This window comes from Macrotis lagotis, chromosome 2, assembly GCF_037893015.1.
Source record: "Macrotis lagotis isolate mMagLag1 chromosome 2, bilby.v1.9.chrom.fasta, whole genome shotgun sequence".
NCBI lineage: Eukaryota > Metazoa > Chordata > Mammalia > Peramelemorphia > Peramelidae > Macrotis > Macrotis lagotis.
In genome coordinates, this window is record NC_133659.1 from 284,927,149 (window position 1) to 284,940,792 (window position 13,644).

General features: G+C 30.9%; 1 protein-coding gene across 5 annotated transcripts in view; it reads right to left on the reverse strand.

The window, feature by feature from the left end:
• Positions 1–3,781: 3,781 nt before the first annotated feature.
• SLC16A7 (solute carrier family 16 member 7) overlaps positions 3,782–13,644 on the reverse strand; it is a 277,627-nt gene continuing 267,764 nt past the window's right edge. For all 5 annotated transcript variants that reach the window (XM_074226250.1, XM_074226249.1, XM_074226248.1 and 2 more), the window contains one exon: positions 3,782–13,553. In XM_074226250.1, coding sequence (XP_074082351.1) covers positions 13,282–13,553 — 272 coding nt within the window. In that variant the 3' untranslated portion in view covers positions 3,782–13,281. The remainder of the gene's footprint in view (positions 13,554–13,644) is intronic.

Consider the following 13,644-nt stretch of genomic DNA (forward strand, 5'->3'; position numbering starts at 1 on the left):
ATTCATCAAAAGAGATGAATCCCAGAGTTGAAAGTCCATGCTTCTTTGATTTCTAATTTAAATGAGTACAAATGAGAGTCAGTTACTCAATTATCAGGACAGTAGTTTTCAGGTGGACTGATCTTCTCAAAACTGTTTTCTTTTTAATTATTCCAAAAATGTTATTTTAATCACTAATTGGATATGAACATAGTGATTTATGTTACTGACAAGAATGAAAATGTTGAATAATTTGGCTGAGTTCAAAGTAATGATTTAATTTTGAGACAATTAAAAATTTGAAAACATTCTATTTAATCCTTTGAAATGTGATGTATATGTGTAAATGGATGTATATATATGTATGTATATACATACATGCATGTATATATATGTATGTTTTATGAACTTTATATGATTTGATTCTTTTATAATGATAGGATTCCAACATGGAGTCACTTAAATTAAGTGACCCTATAAAACATATAGTCAAGGGCAGTCAAAGTTGAATTTTTCTATTTTTCTTATGTAAATTAATCATCTTTCAAACAGTAAATGTTCATAGCTTCTGATAAGATAAAAACTCCTGCCTAACTGAAGTCATCTGAGTCATAACCCTTCTGATGCCTCAAACAATAAATTTAGACCCTTTCTCAAAGTCTTTGGTCCTGGTAAAGAATCTTCCCCATCATAAGATCACCCAAGTAACACTGAATCTGAGGGATATCCCTTATTAAATCTGGCATCAATTACCTATTCTCCACCAATTCCATTTTTAGGATACATAACTTCGTTATATAAACTCTAACTTTCCCCCAAATATCTTCTTTTCTCATGCTGAGCAAGTTTCTTGTATACATGGAGATGAACCTGTCTGACTTTATTTCCATATTGTTTCTATGCTTTTTTTTCCAAATTTTTGACTTCAGTGCACAATAATAAAACTCTTGTTTGTACCAGCTTCCTGAGTACCAATTTTCTTTCAAATTTCTAAATCCAGTCTTTGTTTTTTTAACCCAAGCCAGGAGACTCAATAGAGCATCATGGATATGTACATATATTATACCCAAACATACATGCATATTTATATGTATGAATATATTCATACATGTGTATAGCTGTGTATTTGAAGAAATTGGAAGTATCCAACTCACTGATATTGAATTAGGCTTAATCAGACAACAGATAAATCCTTACTACTGGACATGGTAGGTCATAATTTCCTTTTAAAGAACTTTCAGAAAAAGACAGTACATTTCAGAAACTCAATATGGGTTTTTTATTTATTATTTTCATTTGAATTGAATAACCTAATAGATAAGTATCTTAGCATATAAATATATATGCATAAACTTGCCATCTTACATCAATATAGGCTTGCAATAGGATTTAATAAGCAATCAGAAAAATCATTAAAATACAATACAATAGAATGCAAATAAACATATACAGTGTTAACAATATGCAAAAAAGGCAAGATGATAGGCTTAGTACATTACAAAAATAAATTTCTGCGGATTAAGGAGTTTATTATTAAAGTCAAGATTTGGGAAAATGAATAGCACCCTTAGTTAGTCAAATGATTGTCAAAATTTCTCTATGGTAAGCTAAAATAAAGCACTCATAATTTAGCAAATAAAATTAGCAGTAATTCTAAGTGTATTATCAAGCATAGTCACTTCATATTTCAATATTTGCATAGCATATTTGGCAGACAGGATAGAGAAATAGGAAATTTCAGAGAGTATTAACTAAGAATTAGAAGAATTTTTATAGATGCTAGCTATGCACTATTTTGAAAATTGACCATATAATTTCCCTAATGTACCTCCTGTCTGCATAAAACAGAATACTATTGATATTTTCTAAAGGCATCTGAAAAGACATTGCAAATTACATGCAGAGCATATATCTTCTGCCCATACTTTGGAGACCCATGATATTACCTACATGAGCAGAGATCATAATACTTTCTTGCCTTTTTCTTTGTGAAATGTAGTGGAAGAATACCTCTTATGGCCAACCAACTAATGACAACCACTCTGAATTTAGCTAGGCTGTCCCTCTATTGAAAAACATTCAATCTGTCTTTAGTCTCAAGAATGGCCAAAACAAACATAATTTCAAAGTGACCATGGAGTAAACTTCAGTAGTCATGTTAAATGAGGTTTTCAAAAATATCATTGATATCTACAAATTGTTGTACTGCAAGGATAAGTTAAATGAGCAAGAGTACAGTATTCTTACAATAATTGCTGTTGCTTCAGAATACATAATAACATACTTGTATATAGCACTTTACAGTTTATAAAGCACTTTTTTTCTCAACAACCCTATAAGTAGTGCAAATATTATCCTAATTTTCTAGAAGAACAATCAGCCTCAGAGAAGTTAAGAAACTTGCCCAAGGTCACACAGCCAGAGCTAAGTCAGGACTCAGACACAAGTCTTTAGCATTGTTATGAGTGATGCTCATTCCATTGTACAAGTGAGAGGTTTAAAACATGTTGAACAAAACAAAAGACCAGTGATAAATGACATTATAAATCTCTGAATGAAGTGTATGTGTAATAGAAATCAAATGGCAATACTTTTAGTTAAATAATAAAATGTTTCTATAAAAATTCATTTTTTGGCAGATCTTTTTCATGTTTTATTTACTAAATGCAGAACCTATTACTATGTACATATAAAAATTCTAGAAACAAATAAAAATATATTTCCCCAATGATACAAATAATGACGACCTAAAATACATTCAGCTGTAGAAAGGTGGAGTAAAGGAGAGTTTGTTTCCATCATAAACCACAATAGATATTGAAGTTAAGAGAGAGATAATCTACTGTAATTATTTATTTTGAGAAAACAAAATTTAAAGGATACAAATCCATGACAGACTAGGTGAACCCACATAACTTATGAATTCTAAGTCATTTTCCTGGTAAAACAGTACTTCTGACTATTTCACTCAATTGAAATTCATTGTTCACATTACCATTTGATGAATTTCTCAATGATAAATAATTAAGATGTTGGGAAAAATCAGCAAAAATCATCTAAATTTTTGGTTAAATGTAAGGAATAATTCAATTTAGAAAAAATAACTACAAAGAACATTCTAAATCCAATTCCCTTTCCCCAATTTTTTTTCCTACAAATGTTAGCCACAGATCTGTTATTGCTAGTTTCTTGTGATAAAATAATGATGATGAATCAGTGACCTTCAATCCACTTTCTACATAAAAGAAAATGTTTAGGCAAGAAAAGCTTGGGGTGAAAGGTGGTGAGGTAATCATTAACGTTGGAGGGTGACCTTTCCTAGGAAATATTTTATCAAGACTTTGGTTTAAAATAATCATACACTGTTGTGCTGAGGGGATATTTCTATTTAAACTTGAACAAATGATCCCTTTCAAATCTAAATCCTATGGTAAATAATAATGAATAAGGACTGTTCCTTCCACATCCCCTAGTTTGAAAGGTTAAGGCAGGAGGGAAATCTTTTACCTGGTTTGAGATCTGAGGTCACCTTTCTGCACTCACATTTAGTTAACATGCTACCCATTTTGAATAGTATTTTCAATTCCCTTTTACTAACAAACAATAGAAGTGAGCTTTCTTTCTGAGCAAAGTGGATGAACCACTGTAGAAGAATGCTTATTTGGTATAATTATGGAAAATGCAGAAGTTAAGGCACAAATGACATTAACAAATTATCAATGAGAAATGAAAATGTCTGAGCCCAGATATAGTGATTTTTCCATAAATATGTATACATTATAATATACATAAATATGTATCAGTTTGTATAATTTTGTCTAGATTTCTAATCACATTGGATTAGAATATAAATAAATATTTCTGAACATTCTTTCTTCCAAATTAGGTTAAAATTTGAAGACTGAGGTTTTTTTTTTGTTTGTTTGTATACCCATATCCTGGTATAGAACCTTATTCCCTAGAAGATACAGCATAACTACTCATCAAATGTAAAGACTACCTATGAAATGAATTCAGTGATAACACACATGCTTCATTTAAGAAGAAGACATGCACCATATGATTATGTGTGAGTAAATATATATATATATATATATATATATTTACACACACATATAAATACATGTATTTCTTGTCATGTAGGTACATTTCAATGTTCAGTATTTTGTTAGGGATTATTTTTTGCATGGTGGATGTTCTATCATTCAAGAACCATGAGGTTAACTTGAATTTTATTTTTCATTTCAGTATTCCAAAATTGAATGACATCATCAAAATCATTCTCCTTATTTTATAAAGTAGAAACTGAACTCTAAAGTCACATTTGCCCAAGATCTTTAACTTAAGTAATAGCAATAATAACCAGCATACATAGATAACCTACTTTGTACAAAGAAAAGCAGAGTTGAACCCATGTTTTTGTAGGTCAATGTTCTTTTCCCTAAACCAAGCTCAACTATTTCTTTTTTGTTTGCTTTTTGCAAGGCAAATGGGGTGAAGTGGCTTGCCCAAGGTCACACAGCTAGGTAATTATTAAGTGTCTGGGGTCACATTTGAACTCAGGTCCTCCTGACTCCAGGGCTGGTGTTCTATTCACTGTGCCACTTAGCTGCCCCCTTGACTATTTCTTTAAGCGAAGCAGGTATTCACCAGAGAAAACAATACATAGTTAAAGGAATTTTCCAGATTGCAGCTACTCTCCTACTTCATTCCAGGAGATTTACCAATCACACTTTTCTTTTTCAAAAATACAGATCATTATAGACTGAAGTTTAGAAAAAAAATTAAAGGTCTAAATCTCATTTTTCATTTTAGAGATAAGGCAGCAACTGGTAGAATTGGCATTTGAAGCCAGATTCTGTGATTTTAGACCCTTTCCAAGTTGCATCAAGGACAGAGTGAGGAAGCTTCAGAACAAAGTATCTTTTATGAAGCTAATAGGTATTCTTCCATAAAGACAAGAATCTAATTTTGCAGAAAATGGAACATTTAACTTTTTTTTTAATCTTGAAAATTATGAGTTTGGCTTTGGCTTATGAGGGAATTAGAAGCTAAGGTAGGCATGAAGCAAAGAAGATTTAAGGCTAAGCTAAAAAATTTCTTTCTCAATTCATTAGTTTAAAATTTTCTCTACTTTACCTTTATTACATTCTACCTTACATCCTGAGATAAACTCAATCCTGATGGTAGACATTATTCCATTAGTAAATTCATACATTGAACAATGTAATTTTTATTACAACACTTAAGCAAAATTATTCTCATTGTTTCTTTTCCATTTTAAATTAAATTTGTAAAATAACAGGAAACTTCAGATTTTAAAAAATTCACTGGAAATTTTCTAAGTAGATATTTCACTTAAATATACTAAGGAAAGGGATTAAAAGAAATGTACAGTGTTTTTGAAATTAAATGTCTTAATGGTGGGATTATCTCATCATGTGAAATTTTTAAAGCTTCAGATTTTACTTTGGGATTTCTCCAGGTCTTACTTCAGGGAAAAAATGGTTATCCCTTTGAAACTGTTTGTATATTAGACAATTCCATGTGTCAACTAATAAATTAAGCTTTTAATTAAGACATTAATTTATCTTGAAATATTATTCAGACTTTTAATATCTATATTCTGCTTTTTCTCAATGTACTTTTATTTACATTTGATTGAGCTACCTATAGATATGAAATTTTGAATAGGCTACCTATGGATATAATACTATAGGTATATATTTCAGAATGTGAACCAAAAGTTAAAATTTTGCTATATTAAATGCCTTATGGTAATAAATTTTGGTAGCCATCCTGCTAATTTACTTAGCGACACTCTCCATTTTATCTGAGAATTTTAAAAAATCAGTTTTGTTTTTGCTTGTTTTTTTAGAACCTTTCATTCACTGTTTTTTGCTGTCTTTATATTATATAACTGTGTTACATAAGACAAGAAGTTGGTTCTAATTCTTATTTTTAAAATTTCCCAGGATTTTAACATAGGAATAGGAAAATTATTCCTTAGACTGGAAAATATCTTTTGTTTTATAAAATCCTTTGATGATGAGCTTCTCTACTTTCTTAACTGATCTGGTCCTTTGACTGGCAGAGAAAAAAGACAAAATGAGATGGAGACAGAACAAAACAGAAGCAAAAACAAAAGAAAAGTATTAGGAGTAATGACAAATAGTTTAAGGATTGTGGTTTGGGATTATGTCAAGATACCCAACTCACTATTTGAAGGAAAATGTTTGCTTTATGAAATTATTTTGGTTCAAATAGAGATCACCTTTGATATATTTTGTAAAACATATGAATAAAGCCTGTAACCAGTATTTTGTTCAGAGGCTTCCTATGCATTTTTCTGATCTCATGCTAAGTGTGTGATCTTTATATAGGGACAATCTCTATATGATTTAAGACAAAAAAAAATGTAAATTTCAAGAAAACCAAGAGTTTAGCAGCTAGCCTTTCCTTCCAGGATGATAATTTACTTATCTCAGTCAAACAGTATGAGATCTTATACATATGAAGAAAATGTTTTTCTGCTTCTAGAGAAGATCCAAAAGATGAATAAAATATTTATCATTAAATGCCAACATTCATACCTTTTACATAGAAAGAAAATTTTGTTCATAGTGGGGAAAGTTTCTATTATAAATTTAAGCCAGTTATTAAGCCAGAATATTAAAAATGTATATAGAATGTCCATTGAGGTAAACTTATTTTAGTTATATAAAAATACTTATTTGGGATAACAGATCTTTAAAGAAATACTTATATATGCAAAAGCTTATTATTAACTGTTTTACTGCATAAGATTTTTTTCCTTAGCAGAAAGCAAATGTCAAAGAAAGTGATTTAACTAGAGGTTCTCTATCTATTTATTTATAGGATTTCTTAAGTGTATATGGTCCATAACAGTATGTGGGGCACTAGAAATTTTTTTCCCCCTTTCAGGGAAACACTTTAAAAGAACAATAGCTGTTTTCAAAGATTTGATGAGTTATCATGTGGACAAAAAATAAGACTTGTTCTCTTACTACAAAGGACAGAACTAGGTACAGTGAGTGGAAGCAGTAAAAAAAAACTGATTTAGACTCAATGTGAGGAAATTGTTTCTTAACAATTAAAGCTAACCCATAAATGAACTGTCAAAGAAGGGAGGTACAAGGACTAGATGTCTGTTCCTAGGGTATATTATAGAAGGGATTCTTATTTCATTTACATGGCCTCTGAGCTTGCACCTATTACCAATATTTCAGCACAAAGCAATAGCAAAATATTTTAGGGAGAGAAAATATTTGATTCTTAATCAACAATGAGCATTTGTCATAGTAAAAGTAGAACAGGTAATTCACATTGGAATGCTATTGAAAGAATTGTATCTGAAAATTATTCACTTTATCACCAGAGTTCACAAACAAATATAAAGATGCATAAAAAAAAATCCAAAGGCATTCAAGCAATGAAAATTCAAAAGCATTCAAACTGCCCTCCAAAAAATTGTTAAAATTACAAAAAGAATTACAAGTATTTCATATTATGAAAAAATAAAATTTAACTAATGTAAAATTTTCAAATGTATTATTTTTTTTTTCAAATGCGAAAGTGGTTTCCATGGAGGCAGAGTCCTAGGACATAATCTCATTAACAGACTATAGGCAAGCTTTGATAGTTCTTCTCTACCTAAGGACATTCAGGTTTACTGGTAAAAGGTAGTGACTTTTTCATCCACATCTAATGACCATATTTTAAATAGCATGGCATTCCTTGTATTAACTATTAACTATTAACTGATGAAATAAAGCTAGAGTAATGTCAAAATAAATTCAACAACCCTGAAGCTTGAATAAAAGTAGTTATGTTTTTACCTAAGGAGAATTTCTTTAACAAAATATCTCTAATTTTGAAAATGTAAAGTTGTTTAAAACAGTTGGGTTAGGAAAGAAAAACAGAAATAGCACCCAATTAATTTTCTAATTGTATCAATTAAAGTTAAATTATCACTCTGGTAAATCATAGAATATTCTTGTATGACTTTTCTAATAACGATTTTCAGCCTTCACAGTAATTTCCTGCTTCCTACCTTCCCATTTCAGAATATACTGAATATACCGAATACTTAAAATTAGAGACTATTTCCATCTAAATTTAAAAAACTAGAAGAAAGAAAATTTGGGAAGAGAGAGAGGGAGATTACTGAATACATATACCATTGTCTCTTTGCTTGAAATTGTTTGCTTACTGTATAAACATTACTTCAGCACACAATTTCATTTATATCACCCAATAGAAAGTAACTTTCTTTACATGTTCTTTTCACTTTTTGTCTGTGCAGCCCCCTGAACTTACAGTACCTGATATATACTAAAAATTTAATAAAAAAATTCACTGAATGAACTAGAATTAAAATTAAACTACTCCATGATATTATTACATGTAGTCATCCCTTAATTTTTCTGTACATATGGTTAATGTATATTTGTTGACTTAAGATACTCACTGAATTTTATACTTTTCTTTTGCAAGGCAAATTGGGGTTAAGTGGCTTGCCCAAGGCCACACAGCTAGATAATTATGAAGTGTCTGAGACCGGATTTGAACCCAGGTACTCCTGACTCCAGGGCTGTTACTTTATCCACTGGGCCACCTAGCCACCCCTGAATTTTATACTTTTAAAGATGATTTTTTTAGCCTTAAGTATTTATATTAGTTTGAGGAAAATATAGTAATAAAAACAACAGCAAGTCCTAAGAATAGACAAATAATAGAACATTATTTCAAATATTTTAATTGCAATCTAAAGCATGTGGGAAGGGGTACAGCCATTTTTTCCAATACTGGAGCTTGGATGGGGTATTAGTTCAAGAGATTCAGGCATTACGGGTTTTAGCCCTGAGTCTGTCATGAACTTTATTTTATTACCTTAAGCAAATCATGTTATAAAATCTAAGCTTGAGTTTTTCTCATCTGAAAAATGGAGGGGCCAGGCAGGACTGGATAATTTTAAAAGTTTCTTTTAGGCTTTAACATTTACATAAAGTTAACAAGACAAATGTAAATGAAATTTTCAGTTTCAGTGAAGCAAATTTTAAAAAACAAAACAAAAAGAAGAGACAAATTCTAAAGAGAACATGAAATCTGGGTCATAATTTAAGGGATAAATTGTGCACATACCAATGGAAAATTCAAATATGCCATAGAAATGAATTAAATTGCCTAAATCATATATCCTTTTTCTGTTGTGATAGTTGCTAGAAAGGATACCAGACATGGAGCTTATCAGTACGACTTGGCATAGAAGATAACACATTCTTTAATGAGCAAATTTTTTATTTTTTGTATCACAACAAACAGCTAATGAGCTATTTGCCATTAATATTGGAAATTAGATCATAAAAATTAATAACATTTTCTTCTAAACCCAGCCCCAGGGAAATATATATGATGCTTGAGTTATATAAATACAAGTCATTATTATTAATGAAGAAAAAGGAGTTACATAATAAAAATGACATGGCTATTTTTTTCACTGTTAGCATTATTTGGAGACTAGAGTAGGAACATTTGCATTTCCTAAATTTCCTAAAAATGCTAGCAATTAGAAATGATATATTTGGGTTACAGCAAATCTAGTTTCTAGCAAATTTCTAAGTAAAAACATAATATAAATTACAGCAGAAATATGGGGCATTTGGGGCATTCTTTGCTGTATAATTAAATGGCTTCCATTCAATTTTAACCTATCATTAGGTTTAGATACCCTGTGGTTCAGTCCACATAAGGACTAAATTCTCTTATTCTGAAACTAATGCCTAATGCAGTGAGCCTAATGCTATGATCAATTTTTATAACATTTTTCTTATAGTTTCTTTGGGACTTTGTTCATGATATTCCTAAAGAAGTCAAAATTCTTTTTAAAAAAAAAGAAAATCACCATAAACTTTCCTATACTCAAATTCTCATGGTTTTTTCTATAGTTTCACTGAAGCAATGTGATATACAGATATACATAAGTAAAACAAGTTTATAATCTGAACATTTTAACATTACATGCATAAGGATATCACTATTTTGAAGGTATTGAACTAATTAAGCAGAAGGGGGAAAAAAAGACATTTCTGCAGCCTTCATTATCTGTCTCAAATGTGTGCTTTGGATCACAAAATGGATTGGGCAGGAACATTTCCAATGAATAGATCAGTGCAAACAGATAAAAAGACACCAAGTTCTTGTCCAACTCTTCATCTAACAGTAGTTCATTTGTGCCATTTTTGTACAAGATAAAGACAAGCACATCATTAAGGGGAGGTTTTTGGATGGTAAAAGGGTTATTCATAAATAAGGAAAACATAAATGGGGAACTCAATTCTCTCACATTTTTTTCAGACCTAAAAAAAATGAAACTCTTTTCCATAGCAACTCTAGAAAATCTAAAGCAAATGATTCTCCTACTAGCTACAAAGAGGTATGACATAAACAGAAACCATTTATGTCTCTGGTATATGACCTTCTGTTCTCATAACATATTTCAGAAGCCTTCAGAATAATTTTAAAATAAGATTCAAAGAGGATTAAAGTAGACTCATTTTACATGCTGTTCTACAGAGTTGAAACTTGTAAACCTTCAAAATAGGGAGAACTATGCCAAATATATATATTGGATCACTCACATAAAATCTTATATGTACCCCACCAAGAGACATATTAAGTGAATACCCTTAGTTTAAATTCTTCATTCATCTTGGTAAGATTATGATAGATGTAATAGCTAAATTAGAATTCAAATAAAAGGAATCAAATCCTGATAGGATAACTTTGGGCTATCCAGCAAACTATTTCAAGTGTGTTCAGTTTTAACCTCCATTACAATTGTGAATGGGGATTATCTGTGCATATTTGTACTGTTGTGCAGTGCAAGTGAGTCACTCTAAGAGATTTTACAAGTCCATCTGATGGGCTTTTATTCTGTTTCCAATAACAGTCCTAGCAACCAGGAATCATTGAGTCAACCAATGATCAGTAAGAGCAGATAATGTTTCTTCTCCCAGGGGGTGAGAGAAAAATAAAACAACAAAAATTCAGGCCAGAGACCTTCCATCTGATGGGGAAGACAAGAATCTCCTATATTGGAATTATTTAATTCCTATATATGGGCCTAAAGTTCCATATTATTTTAATTATACATCCACAGAGATGAAGTATGAAAGAGGCTTTTGTTTCCAGAAAAGGTGTCCAGAGAGGGGAAAGATAATTTGTGATTCTGCACCTATTATGACAAAGAGTGTAATATAAAAACATAAATATATGAAAATAACTAAATTAAACATCAAGACTGACACAACTCACTTAAATACACTCTCAAACTTGCCAAATATTACCTGATTTGTTTACCTGTGATATTGGCACATCTTGTTCTACTTAACAATTTTCATATGCTAATACTTCTTACATGTCATTTTTAAAAAGTGAAGAGAAAATGAATGTAAATTTTGACATATCTTCCTTAAGAAGATGTGCAAGTACCTGGCATGAACAGTGCATAAATATTTTCAGACCCTCACTTTTCACTGTTTCAAAAGAATTGAAATATAGTGTTTCCTATTGTCTATCAGAATAGCCATCTTCCCTAAATGCAAGAAAGAAATCAAGGAGAAAAATAACAGAAAATTCCATTTGATATCACTAAAGTGATTTCATCCCAGTAAGAAAGCAAAAAAATTTTATTTACTATAATACTAAACTAAATTACAGATCTATAGAAGTTAATATTTACAACTGAAATATCAGGTCACTAATATTTTTCCCAATTTGAAATATTATTTTTTTAAATTTTAGAGACTTTGAAAGAATAAGGTTAACAATTAATTTTCTTTATAATAGTGTTATTGATTTTCAGAAAGCTTACACGAGTTCAAAGATGAGAAACTGGTCTCTAAATCTGAACAGTAGCAACAAAAGCTTCTCATCATAATATTCCACGCTATGTCTGTAAAGTCAAAATGGGACAGCTAAAATGGTCAGAGCCCAACTTGCCACTGTTTAACTGAGTTGCCCCATAAATTGTCTGAGTCTGATGCTTACAAGATTTGAATTTTCTAGTTCTATCATGTAGAGGCATTACAGGTTAGCTACCTTTGTGCCTAGGATATTGAGATCCACTGAACTGAATCCACAGAAGGGCCTTTCAGATTGCTTACCTTCAACACAAACCTCTAAGTAAAGGGAAAAAAAGTCAGAATTTATTTTCAGTCAAAGTCTGTCAACAAGAGGACTTGCTGGTTATACTATAGGAGGTCAATGAACTTTTCAAAAAATAAAATTAAAACACTAACCTGAGATTAGCAATATATTCAATAGAAATCCCTATTTGTTATTTCTTGCCATTGTAGACCTAAACCTGTTTTCAAATATGTTACTTTTAGATCATTCTTAACCACTTTCCTTGACTCTTGTCTCATTTGATTACTTTGTATGGTGTATTTTAATGACTAAAAATCTTAAAATCTTTCAACTGACATTAAAAATATTTGGATTAATCATATGGGCTCAAAAATAAAAGTTTTAGCATAACAGTTTTGTCACTTTTCACAAAGGTTTCTTTACATATGTGTGTGTGTGTGTGTATCCACAAACACTATGATTTAACTGATCATTAATTGCATTTAGAATAAAGACTTTAAATTACATCCCCTGATTTTAAGATCCATAAGTGTAAAGGCTAATGCAAAATTAATACATCCATTTTGTCCTCTGGGTGTACTGTACTTTATAAAAACAAAGAAAAATCCCACAAATAGTATGTTATTCTCGATTTGTACATAGGTCTGGTGTTGGTTTTATTCTCTTTGTAGCAGTCTTTTTCCCCCTTTGGTAAATTCTGTTCTTTTACATCAAGCATTGAAAAATTAAAATAAAAACACTGTGGAGAGAGATCCATGGGAATAAGTATCATCCTGAGGGTTCAGACAAATATTTTCCTTTATCACTTGAAGCAGATAATGTAGTAATGAGAATTTACTTCTGTATTTGTGACCAAATTCACTTGTCACTGGAAGACTTTAAATCAATATTCTACCCACAGGTTCAGAGTCACAGCTGAGATTAGACTCCTTTGCATGGTTGCAACTCAACAACAAAAATCTCACCACCACTACACTCAAAAAAAAAAAAAGCCATTTATAAACTGATTAGAATCTTGTCCTTGAACAAAATTCTATTTCTGTCTATACCTATGGCTGTTATTACAACTAAAATATTTGCCCTATATTTTAAGGGAGGTTGGAAACACTGACATCTGAGTGATGATTTCCATTAAATATTCGTTTCTCTTTCGGAGGGATCATCAAGTGCTTTGGTAGCTCGAGAAGAAATGTCATCGCTTTCATTATTGGTCAAAGGCTCCACTTCCTTGGAATCAGCATGGTTTAGGGCTTTCTGCTTTTCTTCCTCTAACATTTTTTCCTTTGCCACCATCCTATAGTTGATAGCATTGCCAATAAAAAGCCAAATACTAGCTATAGTCACAATCACTCCGCAGCAAAAATACAAGTATTTATATTCTCCAGTTTCATCCACCAGTTTACCTGAAATACAAAGAATATGTGAGAGATGAGATATGGACAAGCTTGAAAACTGTCACATTTTCAAATGCAAGCTATGTAGCTATGATTACTG